This window comes from Pyrus communis, chromosome 6 (genome assembly GCF_041283825.1).
Source record: "Pyrus communis isolate YQ-2024b chromosome 6, ASM4128382v1, whole genome shotgun sequence".
In the NCBI taxonomy this organism is placed as follows: Eukaryota; Viridiplantae; Streptophyta; class Magnoliopsida; order Rosales; family Rosaceae; genus Pyrus; species Pyrus communis.
In genome coordinates, this window is record NC_142570.1 from 4,527,565 (window position 1) to 4,544,605 (window position 17,041).

General features: G+C 37.6%; 2 protein-coding genes and 1 long non-coding RNA gene across 32 annotated transcripts; 2 read left to right on the plus strand and 1 right to left on the minus strand.

Annotated features, from left to right (window-relative positions):
- Positions 1-2,168: 2,168 nt before the first annotated feature.
- Positions 2,169-3,170, minus strand: LOC148696135 (uncharacterized). Its single transcript, XR_015963425.1, has 2 exons — positions 2,618-3,170; positions 2,169-2,480 (listed from the first exon to the last, which is right to left on the minus strand). It is a non-coding gene; the product is annotated as an uncharacterized LOC148696135 (long non-coding RNA).
- Positions 3,171-4,397: 1,227 nt separating this feature from the next.
- LOC148696136 (uncharacterized) lies at positions 4,398-7,304 on the plus strand. 11 transcript variants are annotated; one of them, XR_015963421.1, is made up of 6 exons: positions 4,399-4,966; positions 5,229-5,445; positions 5,537-5,570; positions 5,844-5,943; positions 6,294-6,365; positions 6,492-7,304. XR_015963421.1 is itself a non-coding variant. In XM_088695476.1 (5 exons), the coding sequence occupies exons 2-5, from the start codon at positions 5,351-5,353 to the stop codon at positions 6,888-6,890; spliced, it is 600 nt and encodes a 199-aa protein (XP_088551602.1). In that variant the 5' UTR covers positions 4,398-4,966; positions 5,229-5,350; the 3' UTR covers positions 6,891-7,304. The 11 variants fall into 11 exon arrangements, 2 of the variants coding, with proteins under 2 accessions (XP_088551602.1, XP_088551601.1); XR_015963423.1 differs by having other exon boundaries at positions 4,402-4,966; positions 5,232-5,445; positions 5,785-5,943; XR_015963417.1 differs by having other exon boundaries at positions 4,408-4,966; positions 5,232-5,445; positions 5,844-6,365; positions 6,492-6,737; positions 7,085-7,304.
- A 1,688-nt stretch (positions 7,305-8,992) lies between these two features.
- On the plus strand, positions 8,993-16,051 carry LOC137710173 (uncharacterized). Of its 20 annotated transcripts, none has more exons than XR_015963406.1 (11): positions 8,993-9,459; positions 9,652-9,671; positions 10,009-10,064; positions 10,504-10,574; positions 11,799-12,015; positions 12,107-12,140; positions 12,865-12,936; positions 13,083-13,338; positions 13,741-13,827; positions 13,965-14,566; positions 14,766-16,051. XR_015963406.1 is itself a non-coding variant. In XM_088695471.1 (10 exons), the coding sequence occupies exons 5-10, from the start codon at positions 11,921-11,923 to the stop codon at positions 14,780-14,782; spliced, it is 561 nt and encodes a 186-aa protein (XP_088551597.1). In that variant the 5' UTR covers positions 8,993-9,459; positions 9,652-9,671; positions 10,009-10,064; positions 10,504-10,574; positions 11,802-11,920; the 3' UTR covers positions 14,783-16,051. The 20 variants fall into 20 exon arrangements, 6 of the variants coding, with proteins under 6 accessions (XP_088551597.1, XP_088551599.1, XP_088551598.1 ...); XR_015963402.1 differs by having other exon boundaries at positions 11,802-12,015; XR_015963411.1 differs by having other exon boundaries at positions 10,512-10,574.
- Positions 16,052-17,041: the final 990 nt, after the last annotated feature.

Genomic DNA, 17,041 nt, shown 5'->3' on the forward strand with positions numbered 1-17,041 from the left:
TATTTTTTATGGTTGAAGGTGGAGATGAATGATAGTGCAAAGGGAAAGCAAGATTTATAAACTTTGATTTGACTTTGATCCGCCTACGAACTTTGGTTCACGCTCTACATATTTTATTCTTTTAAGCTTTCTCGAGTCAACCTAACTTACTTGTAGGGGTTTGGACAAGAGTTTTTGATTGGACTTTCAAAAGGTTGACAACAAGTCTTTCACCACGGAGAATCGTGGATAATGAGTTTCGGCTCTTATGGTCATTTTCTTCCACTGCAGAATCGTGGATAATGGGTTCCGGCTCTTATGATTATTTTCTTCCACTGCAGATTCGTGGATAATGGGTTCCAGCTCTTATGATCATTTTCATCAAAAAAAATTTATTTGAATCCATATAATCTCTCTTTACACCCAACTTACTCTTTACACTCATATTATTTTTAATTAAACTATCAATATTTTTTAAACCCAAATTTATTACCTAAACTACCCTTAGAAACCTAATTTAATATGTAAATTTATCTTTACATCCTGTTTGGACCTAAAATTACACCATTAGCCCAAATAATCGAGATCGGTAAGTGAGCAAAGTTCTAGACCGTTAGATGACAAAGTGGTTGAGATAATTTTAATTATCATGGAGGGATAATATTGTGTTTTAATCATAATATTTATCTTTCGGTAATATACTGAATTATTTAAACTTAGTGTTGTCTAATTCTCCAATTGATTTGAATGATGATGGAATATGGGGATATGGATGTGCATTAAGACGTGGCATCAGATGATGAAGTAGGATGGAATGATTATCACATGAATACAAATGGTATATGCCTTTTAATTCTTGCCACGTGGAATGCATAAGTAGTAGATTTTGACTCCTTATGCAAGTATTCAAGTATGGGTTTGATTTGGGATGTCTAGCGTGTGGACTGAATCAGTTTGGTTGCCAAATTCAAGTGTGGACGTGTGGCTTTTATTTTGTTTGAAAAGTCAGCCATTTGGAAGATAAGCTTTAGCCTATGTTATGGATCAGTCTCTCATTCTACGTGTGGAATGATTGGATCAGTTTGGTTGACAGATTCAAGTGTGGATGTGTGAATGTGTGGCTTTTATTTTGTTTGAAAAATCAGCCATCTAGAAGATAGGCTTTAGCCTATGCCACAGATCAGTCTCTCATTCTATGAGTTTGAGTGTCAGTTGGTTTCTACTCAGTGTTCTAAAAATCGTCCTAGGCACTGGTTGGTAAGGTACTGCTCCGATTAGGTGCCAATCGGCGAAGGAAAACAGGGAGGTGTTAAGCGCCTGCCTGGGCGCTCCTAGGCGGCCTCGGCGGTGGTGCTAGGTGGTCTTGTCACTTTGTTGCCTTCTTTCGAGCTCGTAGTCACCATTTTCTCATTGCCTTCCATCTTTAGTCACACCCAGACCTCAGATCTCCGATGAAATTTGACGAGGAGGGAGTGAAAAAGAGAGAGAGAGAGGGAAGGAGAGAGAGACGATCTGCTGCAGAGAGGGATGTGGGTAGAAAGATAGCGCTGTAGAGAGTGAGATCGAAGAGAGAAATCGGAAGTCTGCAAATGAGATAGAGAGAAAAGAGGATTTGTTTATGCACCATGATTTGCATTTGGTTAAGAATTATATGATCAGGATGTACATATTGTCTTGGAGAATAAAATTGCAAAGCTCCCAGCAGTTGTGTGGAAATTAGATTGGAATTTGAAGACGAGATTTAGGAATGTGTATTGAGTTTTTTTCGGGTTTTTTATTTTTTTTCCTGAAATGATTACTGTCTATTTACTTTATTTAATTACAATTTGAATGTGATGACAATTTAAAATTTAATTTATGCGTGTTCATTTTTTCTTCACATCTTATAATTTGGTGCTTGAAGTTTACATTTCTTTTTGCATATGATGGCAAAATGCCAAAAAGAAATTGGACTAGCAAAACAAATCAAATGGTACAAGACCATACTTCTCGCACTCCCCGCAGCGGAATTAGGGCAATTTTACTTCGGGCAATTTTACTAGTTATTGGTCATCGTGCTTGAATATTATGGTTTAATTTTTTGTTTCTTAGTTTCTTGGTTGGTTGGCTTGTTCCATTTTTTTTTTATAAAGAAACCTCGATTGCATACGAGAAACTTTATAGGATCAGAGAAAAGAAGTTGTACTTAGTTAAAGGGAGATAAAGTTTAGCTCATGCTCATAATATGAGAAGAAATAATAAAGTAAAATATACAATAAAAGAGCGGGGAACATAAACTTGGCTCTTATTAAGAAAACAAATAAAAATACAAGAAAATAACCCCCCGGGGGGGGGTGGGTCGGGGGGCGTTGGTTGTCAAGCCTGATTTTGAGTTTCTGGTTTGAGGGGCGGGGGGTGTAAAGCGGGTATAGCTGGATTGCCAAGGTGTGGAGGTGACGGACCTTTGGATGCAGCACTTAGGCTGCGGCGAACGGGCACCACTTTCGTGCTAAAAAAGTAACCTTGTAATTATATGAGAAAATCACAAGAAGCAAGAAATTAGATACCAAATAATAAAATTGGTAAAAACTAAGTCGACTTAAGTAGCTAATGCTAATGCTTGGAGATCTCGTAAAAGGAAGATAATTATTAGTTATACCATGAGGAAGTAGTCCACAAGTTGCTTGGAAATCCCCCACCAGAAGCAGCACTAGTGTTGTAATTGCCACCAGCTTTGCTGAAGGACCATTCATCTTCGGAAGTAGAACCAATAGCTTCGAAAATCCTATCACCACAACGTGAAGATGAATGATAGTGCAAAGGGAAAGCAAGATTTATAGACTTTAACTTGCAGGGGTTTGGACAACAATTATATGCTTCTGTTTCTTTTTTTTTTTTTTTTGTCAATATATGCTTTTGTTTCTAATTGGACTGTCAAAAGGAGGACCCTTAAGTCTTCCGCTGATGCAGAATAAATGGTAGAATGAATTGAAGCGGAAATGGACCGTTGAAAAATAAAAGGATAGTGGAATTTGCATATTTGAGCTTCGATTTGGGCCCATGATAACTTTTCGGAAAGAAAATAGCGCCACGAGCCCAACACATTACTTAGGCTTTGAAGTGCAATGGATTTTGGTGGTTCAGGGTCATTTCAGCCTCCAAAACAGAGTTTAAAGTTTCGGAATAAAAATCGGACTCTTCATTTTTAGTCTGATTAATGTTTAACTAATGTTGTTGTAATTATTAGAAGTCATTTGAGTTGTTCCAAACATTTGTAATCTTTATTTAGGTCATCTAGATGTATCAATGACAATCATTCAAGAATTAATCAAACAAAAACCCTTTGAGATTTCTCTCAATTTTCTGATGGATTCTAGATTTTGTTCTGCAATGGATTATGTTGATAACCCTTTCATCACTTTATGATGCGTCATCCACTCTTTTCATTTATTCGCTAACATACAAGAGATTCTTCATTTGTTGATTGAAAATAGTGTAATTATAAACATGTGACAATTTTATATTAAACTTTTATGTTATTGAAATTAAAACTTGATTACAAATAAGAATTTCTACATACCATACACCTCAATTTAGTACAATCACCCATGTGTAGTGTGACAAGTAACTTGTCACAAGTCGCGTAAGACTCCTTAATAGGAGAGTCGTATTTTGACCAATACGTCAATTGCATTAGGTGCCTAATTTTTTCTTGGTTAATTATCTATGAGTAAAGTCTTTTCTTAGTTAATTATCTACGAGAATAATGTGAGAAAAAAAGAACTTGGAAAATTTTTATGACGGTTGCTCGTATGTAGGGCTCCATTTTGTGATTGCTTCGGGCCCCAAATTTCAAGACCCAACGGGCGGTGCTGGAACAAACTGCTTCCTTAATTTATTTTGGGATGTGTGGCATGTGGACGTGTGGATTGGATCAGTTTGGTTGACATATTCAAGTGTGGACGTGTGGCTTTTATTTTGTTTGAAAAGTTAGCCATTTGGAAGATAGGCTTTAGTCTATGCCACATATTAGTCTCTCATTCTATGTGTGGATTGGATCAGTTTGGTTGATAGATTCAAGTGTGGACGTGTGACTTTTATTTTGTTTGAAAAGTTAGCCATCTGGAAGATAGGCTTTAGCCTATGCCACATATTAGTCTCTCATTGTACGTGTGGATTGGATTAGTTTGGTTCATAGATTCAAGTGTGGACGTGTGACTTTTATTTTGTTTGAAAAGTTAGCTATCTGGAAGATAGGCTTTAGCCTAAGCCACATATTAGTCTCTCATTCTACGTGTGGATTGGATCAGTTTGGTGCACAAATTCAAGTGTGGACGTGCGAATGTGTGGCTTTTATTTTGTTTGAAAAGTCAGCTATTTGGAAGATAGGCTTTAGCCTATGCTATAGATCAGCCTCTCATTCTACGTGTGGATTTGATCAATTTGGTTGACAGATTCAAGTGTGGACGAGTGACTTTTATTTTGTTTGAAAAGTCAGCCATCTGGAAGATAGGCTTTAGCTTATGGCACAAATCAGTCTCTCATTCAACGAGTCTGAGTGTCAGTTGGTTTCCACTAAATGAGATGCAAATTACTTTAGTCTAAAGGAGGGGAAATTACACTGTACAAATGAACAGTGTTTTGAACCGGATTTCATTCTATTTACAACTCTGCCACTATTTTGTTTGTTGACCAAATTGCCCACAATTTTGTCCGTAGGGTTTTGTACGGATTGGGAATCGGGTTAGACGCACTCTTCTCTCATCTATCTGCGCTCTCCTCTTATCTCTCGTCCCTCGTCTCTCTCCTTCTATACTGGAAAACCCACAATCTTTCATCTTCCTCTGCTCTTCCTTTCTCTCCGCTCCCCATATCTCTCGATGTGAAGCCCACAATCCAAGTAGTGACGGTTGAAAGCCTCAAACATGGCGGCCACGAAATGGAGGTACGGTGACGGTCGACAACGGCCTCCGTTGGCGATGAATTTGGCCGTCAGAAGCGTCTTATGGTATGTTGAATTTCTCGAATTTCCCTTTATTTGGGTTTCCTCTATCCTTTTTACGTTTGATTGGGAGTTTATAAAGTAGGGTTTCTGGGGATTTTAAGGTTTTCTGACTCTTTGGAATTCAACCATTGTATGATTTGCATTTATTTAGAATTCATAGATGTAGGAGAAGATACATAGGAACTTAAAAAATCTAGAACAACGAAAAACTATGCATATATTGTGTAGCTGTGTAGCTTTTGTTCTAATAGGCAGCTACATTCAGCAGGGATGAAGCAAGCGTTTCACTTGCCAGGAGTGATTGTCACCATCTTTGTGACATAAGACATTTCTCTAAGAAGCATCTCTTCCTCTGTGAAAGACAATTCCAGAGGAAGAACTGTTCTGATGTTGACGACTTCAATTAACAAGCCTGTGCTGTTGAGGTTTTCCCATGTCAAATATAGAAGTCTTCAAACGTTTCTCAGGATCAATGCCACTTGGTACGTGAGTTACAATTTATATTTCCATTGACATTGGGTTAGTTCATTTACTTTCAGTTGTGTTCTTAAATTCTTATTGTACTGAATGCAGGAAGGTGAGAGTGCTCGATTGCGACCAAATTTGGGTGAGAACCGTCAAACTCTAATCCTAATTTTTTTCTCTTTTGAACCATGCAAATTAAGTATCTTCGGATGTACTGTTTGTATTTTCTCGGAATTTCAGTATAGGGTTGATGGTTTTTGTATTATTAAACTTGGTCGTCGCTTTTTTTCCATCGTTGCTGTCATTTTTTTCCGTATCTCAAAGCAAAATTGTATTTGCTTATTTTGTTTTTCAAGTTCAAACGAGGCCATCGGTTTTGTCAATGTTAGTCTGACTGGGTCATTCATCGATGCAGAAGCATGGCCTCTCACAAAATGGCCAGACTTGATCAATCTTTTAGTTGATGGGCCAATCTGGAAGCGTATTCAACTGCTATTTGTACTTGCCCTCCGAGTGTTAGATTTCTTGCAATTTTACTTTTACAGTGCTCTTATAGCTTGCCATTTTCTTTTGAGAGCCTTTTAATTCTTATCACATAAGGGAGCGGGACTTCGTGTGTGCAAATTTTTGTTTCGTTGTATTTCGCGTTTAAAAGTTAATGCATGACTCGAGGATGAGTTTTAGCTTATCCTACTTATCTTTTACGCTCACGCTTCATTCATGTACTGAGTCATGGTTTAACTGTCTAAATTCAAGAACTAAAAATGGCCAGCAGGCTAAAAAGCAATTAGATTTGAGATGCATATTTTGCTTTCTCATTATTTCTTTGTTTTGTAATTTTCATTTATTAATGTTCTTTTGGCAGCTTATTCGATTGTATTTGTGGTTTTCCGGGGACAAACAGATCCTCTCCTTAAACGTCGATCCTCACAAGATTGTAAAACCCTTACTTTTCACTGCAGCAGAAACCCCCAATTCATTTTATATTCCTTTCAATTAATTTGGAAGCTGAAGTTGTCTTTTATTTACTTGAATTTGATTTGATTTCATTTGATTGTGATAGCTCGAAAGTGTGAAAGATCTGCTGGAGGTGGAGGTCAGAAGTATTCTTCCCGTGCAAGATGTTGCCGAGATAGCACGGCGGGCTGAGTGTGTTGTTGCACACCTCGCCTTCTCCTCTTCTTCTCACTCCTTACCAGAACTCAAATCAATGGTGAGGTGCATGTCGTTGTCTAACTCATCTTCATCTCTGTCTCTTTCACTCTTGAGGTACCTGCTGTTGGATTCCGTTTGCGTTGCCGATCTACAGGTAAAGCTTCAATTTCCATGTTGGGATTCCATTTTTCTTCATTTCTGGAATTTGGGTTTTAATTTCAGTAATTTATTTCTATTAATTTTAGTTCTGTGTTTAGTAAATTTTGTTCTTAATTTTATTTCAGTAAACTTTTCAATATTGATATGATTTTTTCTACGCAATTAATAGAAACCGATGACACTTCTCATAACAAACTTTCCAATATGCCATGTTTGTATGATTTTATGTACGCGAAAGGCTATATATTCAAAGATAGGATTGAAGAGGTGTGCCCGTTTCTTATGTTTTCCTTTTTGTTTATGCACCGTGATTTTTATTTGGCAAAGAAATTATATAATCAGGATGTACATATTGTCTTGGAGAATACAATTGCAAAGCTCCCAACAGCTGTGTGGAAATTGGATTGGAATTTGAAGACGAGATTTAGGAGTGTGTATTGAGTTTTTTTGGGTTTTTTATTTTTATTTTTTGAAATGATTACTGTTTATTTACTTTATTTAATTACAATTTGAATGTGATGAAAATTTAAAATTTAATTTATGCGTGTTCATTTTTTCTTCACATCTTATAATTTGGTGCTTGAAGTTTACATTTTTTTCACATGATGGCAAAATGCCAAAAAGAAATTGGAATAGCAAAACAAATCAAATGGTACAAGACCTTACTTCTCGCGGGCAATTTGACTGGTTATATCTATTGGTCATCGTGCTTGAATATTATGGCTTAATTTTTTGTTTCTCAGTTTCTTGCTTGCTTGGTTGGTTTGTTCCATTTTTTTTTAAGGAAACCTCGACTGCATAAGAGAAATTTTATAGAATCATAAAAAAGAAGTTGCACTTAGTTAAGGGGAGATAAAGTTTTACTCATAATATAAGAAGAAATAATAAAGTAAAAAAAATACAATAAAAGAGTGGAGAACATAACCGACAAGAAAATAAGAACGACGCGCTGCCCCGATGGTCCTTGGGGTTCCCGGGGAAGAGAGGCCGCCGGGGGGGGGGGGGGGTGGGAAGTTTCTGGAAAAAGAAAAGAGAAAGAGGACGGGGGCGGGAATGGGAATGGGAATGGCTTTGGTTTAGTTTTTTTTGGGGGGGCGGGGGGATGGTAACGGGATGGGAATGGCTTTGGTTTAGTTTATTGTGGTTGTTGGGGGGGGGGGGGGGGGTGGGGGTGGGTGGGGGTGGTGGTGGTTGTGGGGTGTACTTGCGGGGGGAGGGTTGAATTACATGTGGACTGCGAAGAGGTGGAGGTGGCGGACTTCTGAATGGCCTTCGGCTGCGGCGAACGGGCACCATTTTTGTGCTCAAAATATCACTTTGACATTCAAAGCAACCTTGTTCAAAATCACAAGAAGCAAGAAATTAGTTACCAAATAATAAAATTGGTAAAAACTAAGTCGACTTAAGTAGCTAATGCTAAAGCTTGGAAATCTTATAAAAGGAAGATAATTATTAGTTATACCATAAGGAAGTAGTCCACAAGTTGCTTGGAAATCCCCCATCAGAAGCAACACTAGTGTTGTAATTGCCACCAGCTTTGCTGAAGAACCATTCATCTTCGGAAGCAGAAACAATAAGTTCGAAAATCCTATCACCACAACGTGGAGTTAGTGCAAGGGGAAAGTAAGATTTATAGACTTTAACTTGCAGGGGTTTGGACAATAATTATATGTTTCGGTTTCTTTCTTTTTTTTTGGTCAATATATGCTGCTGTTTCTAATTGGACCGTCAAAGGGAAGACCCTTAATAGGAGAGTCGTATTTTGACCAATACGTCAATTGCATTAGGTGCCTAATTTTTTCTTGGTTAATTATCTACGAGTAAAGTCTTTTCTTAGTTAATTATCTACGAGAATAAAGTGAGAAAAAAAGAACTTAGAAAATTTTTATGACGGTTGTTCGTATGTAGGGCTCCATTTTGTGATTGCTTCGGGCCCCAAAATTCAAGACCTAGCGGTCGGTGCTGGAACAAACTGCTTCCTTAATTTATTTTGGGATGTGTGGATTGGATCAGTTTGGTTGATATATTCAAGTGTGGACGTGTGGCTTTTATTTTGTTTGAAAAGTCAGCCATTTGGAAGATAGGCTTTAGCCTATGCCACGGATTAGCCTCTCATTCTACGTGTGGATTTGATCAATTTGGTTGACAGATTCAAGTGTGGACGAGTGACTTTTATTTTGTTTGAAAAGTCAGCCATCTGAAAAATAGGCGTTAGCCTATGTCACAAATCAGTCTCTCATTCTATCAGTTGGTTTCCACTAAATGAGATGCAAATTACTTTAGTCTAAAGAAGGAGGGGAAATTGCACTGTACAAATGAACAGTGTTTTGCACCGGATTTCATTCTAATTACAACTCTGCCACTATTTTGTTTGTTGACCAAATTACCCACAATTTTGTCCGTAGGGTTTTGTACGGATTGGGAATCGGGTTAGACGCACTCTTCTCTCATCTATCTTCCTCTTTCTCTCCTGCGCGTGCGCTCTCCTCTCGTCTCTCGTCCCTCGTCTCTCTCCTTCTCTACTGGAAAAACCTACAACCTTTCATCTTCCGCTGCTCTTCCTTTCTCTCCGCTCCCCATATCTCTCGATGTGAAGCCCACAAACCAAGTAGTGACGGTTGAAAGCCTCAAACATGGCGGCCACGAAATGGAGATACAGTGACGGTCGACAACCGCCTCCATTGACGATGAATTTGGTCATCAGAAAGCGTCTTATGGTATGTTGAATTTCTCGAATTTCTCTTTATTTGGGATTCCTCAATCCTTTTTGCGTTTGATCGGGAGTTTATAAATTAGGGTTTCTGGGGATTTTAAGGTTTTCAGACTCTTTTTTTTTCTTTCAAAAATACTCAAATCAAAACTGACTTTTCTGTTTCCGGCGACCTCTGCTTGCTTGCTCCCTTTCTCAGTCGATGAGTTTATAAGAAAGGTATATATTGGTTTGATGCATTTTCATTTTACAAACCATCTAAGATAAAATTAAATGCCTTAATCTCTGCCTACTTCGTCTAATTATTTAAATGCCTTAATCTCTTAAATGCTTCTTCTTTGCTTTTTCGTCCATTTTTTGTTTTTAACACATTTTGTAATTGTGAAAAAGGTATTGGATTGATTTTAGCAAGTGGGATTTTTTGTTAACGTTAATCAGACCCGGACCTTTTTGTTGATCGAAGTCATTGCTGCTGGGTTAGCTGGTGGGATTTTAGTTTGCGCTGACCGATCTACCTAATTTCCTTTCTTGTTTTTTGTTTTGCTTTTTTTCCAAGGTGAATGCTGGATTTGGGGACTCAAGAAGTGAGAGAGGACAAAAGCCAGCAGCTCGGTAAGTGTTCTTTTTATTCCTAGCTTTTTTTGCTGAGTAGAGGCTTTCTTTTCCTGAGAAAAACCCTGAATCCATTCAATTTCAAACCCTAAATCCGTTCACTGAAAAACAAAATATAAGAATTAGTCGTTGAAATTTGTAAAGGGGTTGTGATGGCGGCAAGTAGTAATGGGTGTCGATTTGGTTCAACAAGAAAGTGGTCGATCCCCTCCTCGAAATCCTCTGCAGGCACCCTTTGCTCTCTCTCTCTCTCTCTCTCTCTAATTTGATTTTTCTTTTTCTATTCCAGATTCACACATTCTGTTTTTTCTTTTTTGTTTGATTGATTGATAATGGTCCAACAATTTTTTTTCCCTAAAATGTCTTGTTTCGTTGGTACTTTTATTTGGCGGTTGCTGAGAAAGAAAGAAAGTTCTAAAATTTGATTTGGATTTTGAAGGGGTGCAGAACCTAAGCCGCTGGCCTTCTCTGCAGCTCTTGGCCTTACCATTGGATTATTTCCAATATGCGGTACGTATATTTTGCTCAGGTTTTCTGGGAAATCTAATACTGTTTGTGGATTATGGTTGTATATTCATTGTTGGTTTAACTTCTTCACCGAAGTTAGTGAAGTTGAGAGGGACAACCAAGTCCTCTGGTCTATTTCTCTTTGTGCATGCATGTATGCATACATAATGTTGTATGTATGCGGATGTGATGACAGTTTAATTGTATAAACTATGGTTTCGGGCAATAGGATTGTTTATCTGTTTCGCAATTAAATGGAAAAAAAGGCCAACTCAAATTAACTTCGCAGCAATTTGTTTTGCCCTGATTGAAATTGAATTGGTTGAAATATGTATAATTGGTTTGGCTGTGTATTCGATTTATTGACGAGGCGTGCACTTTATTCAAATTGCTTATTCGTAGAAGAATTTGACAAGTTTTGTGGAGCTGCCGACTGTGTTATGCAGCGTAATCCGTTAAATGTGACTGAACATGATTAGAAGAATATGTTATGTAGTATTGTTTGAAAAAGGAATAATGGGTCATAGGCTCATAGCTAGCTGAAAGTATTGTCGAATATAATTTTAGGCAAGTGCTGAAATTGTGAGAGAGATTAGTGTACATTGCTTTCTGTGGTTATGAAGTGTAGGACTTATGGAATAGACTTCATGGTTTTACATCTATGGCATCATTACACTATGAAATATGACTTTAAATTCGCTGCTCTAACTTTGATGGTCTTCCAGATTAGTGTTATTCTTATGTTTTGGTCATCTTTTCACTATCATCTCTCAGTCAAGACTTAGGTACTACAGAATAGGTTTTTGTGCATCTGTTTATTTGTAATTGTCCAAATAGCAATGTAACTGTTGAATAGGTGTTTTTGTGTATCTTTGCTGCTTCGTATGAATTAGCTTGAGGTTGCTTGACAGTGACGGTGAATTTACCTTGAGGTTCTGTAGTTCCTTACAAACAAACGTCTCTCTGTCAAGACATATGTGGTGATTTTTTTTCTTTCTTCCATCTGTTTGTTGATATAATCCGTTAGGTAGAGCATGTTATGATGTTTCCAATTTGATAAATAACGTTAAGTCATAATGAATTCAACCATTGTATGATTTGCATTTATTTAGAATTCATAGATGTAGGTGAAGATACATAGGAACTTAAAAAATCTAGGAACAACGAAAAACTATGCATATATTGTGTAGCTGTGTACCTTTTGTTCTAATAGGAAGCTACATTCAGCAGGGATGAAGCAAGCGTTTCACTTGCCAGGAGTGATTGTCACCATCTTTGTGACATAAGACATTTCTCTAAAAAGCATCTCTTCCTCTGTGAAAGTCAATTCCAGAGGAAGAACTGTTCTGATGTTGACGACTTCAATTAACAAGCCTGTGCTGTTGAGATTTTCCCATGTCAAATATAGAAGTCTTCAAACGTTTCTCAGGATCAATGCCACTTGGTACGTGAGTTACAATTTATATTTCCATTGACATTGGGTTAGTTCATTTACTTTCAGTTGTGTTCTTAAATTCTTATTGTACTGAATGCAGGAAGGTGAGAGTGCTCGATTGCGACCAAATTTGGGTGAGAACCGTCAAACTCTCATCCTAATTTTTTCCTCTTTTGAACCATGCAAATTAAGTATCTTTGGATTTACTGTTTTTATTTTCTCGGAATTTCAGTATAGGGTTGATGGTATTTGTATTATTAAACTTGGTCGTCGCTTTTTTTCCATCGTTGCTGTCATTTTTTTCCGTATCTCAAATCAAAATTGTATTTGCTTATTTTGTTTTTCAAGTTCAAACGAGGCCATCGGTTTTGTCAATGTTAGTCTGACTGGGTCGTTCATCGATGCAGAAGCATGGCCTCTCACTAAATGGCCAGACTTGATCAAGCTTTTAGTTGATGGGCCAATCTGGAAGTGTATTCAACTGCTATTTGTACTTGCCCTCCGAGTATTAAATTTCTTGCAATTTTACTTTTACAGTGCTCTTATGGCTTGCCATTTTCTTTTGAGAGCCTTTTAATTCTTATCACATAAGGGAGTGGGACTTCGTGTGTGCAAATTTTTGTTTCGTTGTATTTCGCGTTTAAAAGTTAATGCATGACTTGAGGATGAGTTTTAGCTTATCCTACTTATATTTTACGCTCTCGCTTCATTCATGTACTGAATCATGGTTTAACTGTCTAAATTCAAGAACTAAAAATGGCCAGCAGGCTAAAAAGCAATTAGATTTTGAGATGCATATTTTGCTTTCTCATTATTTCTTTGTTTTGTAATTTTCATTTATTAATGTTCTTTTGGCAGCTTATTCGATTGTATTTGTGGTTTTCCGGGGACAAACAGATCCTCTCCTTAAACATCGATCCTCACAAGATTGTAAAACCCTTACTTTTCACTGCAGCAGAAACCCCCAATTCATTTTATATTCCTTTCAATTAATTTGGAAGCTGAAGTTGTCTTTTTTTTTGTTTTTTTTTTTTTTTGTAACTTGAATTTGATGTGATTTGATTTGATTGTGATAGGTCGAGAGTGTGAAAGCTCTGCTGGAGGTGGAGGTCAGAAGTATTCTTCCCGTGCAAGATGTTGCCGAGATAGCATGGCGGGCTGAGTGTGTTGTTGCACACCTCGCACACCTCGCCTTCTCCTCTCCTTATCACTCCTTACCAGAACTCAAATCAATGGTGAGGTGCATGTCGTTGTCTAACTCATCTTCATCTCTGTCTCTTTCACTCTTGAGGTACCTGCTGTTGGATTCCGTTTGCTGTTGCCGATCTACAGGTAAAGCTTCAATTTCCATGTTGGGATTCCATTTTTCCTCATTTCTGGAATTTGGGTTTTAATTTCAGTAATTTATTTCTATTAATTTTAGTTCTGTGTTTAGTAAATTTTGTTCTTAATTTTACTAAGATTTTGAGTTTTTTTTTTTCCTCTGCAAATTTCGATAAATTACTTGCAATTGAATTATTTTGTAATTTTCTATAAGACTCCCTGTATATTTATTATTTGTTTCCAATAGCAGGTAATCAGGTATTGTATTTTTTGAAAACTCCGATTAATTTTTTCATGTTCTTCTTCTGGTGAGAAGGTTAGGGATAAAGCTGCGCACCCAAACTCGAGAGTGACCCAGCCTGTTTGCTCTGTTTTTGGATTTCGTTTTTAAATTTAATATTTTGTTTGCAGCCACTGGAAAGAGGCCGCATGAAAATTTCTCTTCTGGGAGTTGTGAAGGAGTTGGGGAGGAAGAACAAAGTCTTGCCGTCAGATTTAGTAAGTACTTGCCGAAAGCCATGGGATTTTGAAATATCAATTTCTTGCTTGCTTATTAGCTTAAACATCTAAGAACCTAGGTAATCTCCTCTTTTTTTCTTTTTTTTTTCTTTTTTTTTCTACTGTCTCACTGCAAGCCACGATAGGGTTCAAGAAGCTGTATACACCGATCCATGTCATCATATGTAGTGGGAGCAGCTGCACTGTTATGGTTTTCAGCTGCCGTGGGATAGTTAGCAATGCTTCTTGAACTTTTTGAACTTGAGCTTCTTGAACGCGAACATTTTGAACTTGAAATTCTTGAACTCGAACTTGAACCCGTGCATATGGAGTTCCCACCAGTTTTGGGTATCCAAAAGGACAATTCGTGTCCCATCACTCGTACATGTTCCAGTTCCTGCCGCTGCTCCACATTCTTGAGTTACTCTCCCTTGAGCTTTAAAATCATGGGGTCGCCCTGCAAGCGTTACAAGTAGTCAAAACAAACAAAGTTTTCATTTTTCCGAACAACCAATAGGTTCAGAAGAATACTTTCGGTCTGCCATTGTGGAGAAAAATCACGACAGGCCCTGGGTTCGTTGTTCGACAACCTTGAGATTATCGACGGCGGTGATGGGGTGGTCGCGATTGTCTGAGTGACAGTGACTGGCTGGGAGAGACGAGAGAGGGAGTCCGAGTGACAGGGTGTTGCGTGCATTGCTGTGGTCACTTTAAGTATGCGCTTTGTGATATATGGACGGTAAGAAAGCGTGCAACGTACGCCAAGGATCCCTACCCTTACAATCTACTTAGCTACGCTACTACTCACGTGACACAAAAATAACACAACAGGAATTAATACACGAGAAATGCTAAGATGAGTGTCTTTAGTCATTAATTAATTCGTGATCAATTGATGATTTAACTTATTTTATATCATCATTATTTTATTTTTGCAGATTACTGGGTGAGTTAAATAAGAATGTAAGGAACATGGAGAAGCCCAAATGATTAATTATGTAGGCTTGGGTGGCATTTGAGACGAATACGTGCTATGTACTCACAAGATGTTGAGATGGTGTTCAATCGACCACATCTTAATAGGTGGTGTGAGAAAGCAAAAACTATTTGTGTTTGCCCAAATCGCACAACCATTTGGCGAACTAGTACAAGGCGATTCGTTCACCGAAAGGGACATGCAAGTAGCTCATTGGTTCATACTTGACAATTGTGACAAGATAATTGAGTACCTAGATGAGTAAGAAAAGTTGATGAAACGGGAACATCTTTCACATTTATATGTCGTGAAGCACACCGTGACCTGTTTCCTTGTTGGTTTCACGAACAAGTAAGTTGTTTAAGTTTTTTTTGTTGATTTTGTCCTAAATATAATTGCATGTCAGTTGTCATAAATTTTGGTAAAACCAACATGTCAATTTTTTGGTATAAATTAAGTGAAAAAACTGAAGGAAAGCAATTCTCCCACGTATACTGATGAATTATGCAACTTGGCTATCGGACCTCTAAGCGCGGAATTGTACTCAGGGTGTCATGTGAATGGCATAAAATTCTTGGGAGCTAACTGTGATGACAAGGTTTGTACTCAAAACAGCGGTGTACATGTCCCAAGAGCGGGAGATATTGCAAGCATTGATTTCTATGCCAAGTCATCATTTTTAAGTGTCATTCGTTCAATACAAACCCTAGTAGGAATGGGAGTGTTAAACAGGACGATGGTTTGGTTTACTATCAATGAACACTACCCGATGTTGGTACTGTGAAGACCCATACATTTTGGCAACTATGGCCAAGCAAATTTTCTACATCGAAGATCTAAAGGCCATAAAGGGATGGAAAGTTGTTCAGATGATTGATCACAAAAGAGTGTATGATATTGCGGACCGAGATCCTGATGACAATGACGATGATGACAACTTTGCTGACCAACTTCTCAAAACTTCGACACAAATTGGTGCATAAACACTTTAGGATACTAATATTGTCCAAAAGCCATTTTAGGTAGTTGGAGGTCCTCAAATTGAAATTCATAGACTCAATTACAATTGATCCTGGAAGTCTCCCACGATACAATCCACCTGAGGGCGCGGATGATGTTGTTGATGTACCAACAGATGAGGATGAATGGGAGACAGAAAGTGATCAAAGTGAAGATAGTGATATTTATTGTACCGAGGATGAGGTTAAGGACTTTTGACTTATATGCAATGCAATTAAGTGTATTTAATTTTTTGTATATAAACAAATTTTAATTTATTAAATTTGTAATTGGATAAAGGATTAAAAAAAAAAAAATTTAAAGTCAATTCAAAGTGACGAACACTAGAAGGTCGTTGTGCATAACGTAATAACGCGACGAAAACAAGAAAATTTGTCACTCAAGGTAGGTTTACGCAACCCAAAGGACGCATTTGGTGGTTTACACAACGCATTAAGTTCAGTTTGTCGTGCAAGGTCTTCAAAATTTCCCAAAATCAAAATATGGGCGTTTTTTTTTTAAATGTTCATTAAACATTGGGCGACGAATTAGGGTAAATCGTCGCGCAATACCGTATTGCGTAACGAATGGGATAACTTCGTCACTACAAGTCCTTCAAAATTTCAAAATTAAAATGTAGGCGCCTTCTTTTTAAATGTTCATTAAATATTGCTCGACAAAATGTGCTATATTTGTCGCGCTTTTTACTTATACGCGATGAATGTTTTCCTGTTGTCGCGCATTGTTCTCAAATTAACCAAAAATAGGGCAGGTTTTTTTTAAATTCATTAAAACTAAGCGACGAATGCGTTCGCGCAAAGTCCTTCGCATTATTAATTCTAGAGAGCCTTTCTTTCTCTCATTTTCCAGAACCTCTATCTCACTCGAACTCTCTCACTCTAACCATCTCTCTCACTCGAACTCTTTCACTCCAACCTCCAACTCTCTCTCCCTACAACTCTTTTTCGCCCTTGAACTCTCTCTCTCCCTCGAGCCCTCTCTCCCTGTAACTCTCTCGCTCCCTATAACTCTCTTTCTCTCTCTTAACTATAAGTTAATTCATTTTTTTTTTCTTCATTTGTTTATTATTTTAGATGTATGGTTTTTGTGGATTGATTACATATTAGGGTATACGTTAGGGGTTACAAATTTAGGGATTTTGTCAATTTGGGGATTTAGGGTTTAACTCATTTTGGGGATTTAGGGTTTATCTCAATTTGGGGATTCAAGGATTTCGAA

Excerpts from the sequence above, each read along its gene's own strand:
- LOC148696136 (XM_088695476.1), top strand. The coding sequence starts at position 5,351 with ATGTTGACGACTTCAATTAACAAGCCTGTGCTGTTGAGGTTTTCCCAT. Across the intron at positions 5,571-6,293 it reads TCGATTGCGACCAAATTTGG|CTTATTCGATTGTATTTGTG; the intron begins GTGAGAACCGTC and ends TTCTTTTGGCAG. Across the intron at positions 6,366-6,491 it reads ACGTCGATCCTCACAAGATT|CTCGAAAGTGTGAAAGATCT; the intron begins GTAAAACCCTTA and ends TGATTGTGATAG.
- LOC137710173 (XM_088695469.1), top strand. The coding sequence starts at position 9,376 with ATGGCGGCCACGAAATGGAGATACAGTGACGGTCGACAACCGCCTCCA. Across the intron at positions 9,460-10,008 it reads TCATCAGAAAGCGTCTTATG|GTGAATGCTGGATTTGGGGA; the intron begins GTATGTTGAATT and ends TTTTTTTCCAAG. Across the intron at positions 10,065-12,106 it reads GGACAAAAGCCAGCAGCTCG|GAAGGTGAGAGTGCTCGATT; the intron begins GTAAGTGTTCTT and ends TACTGAATGCAG.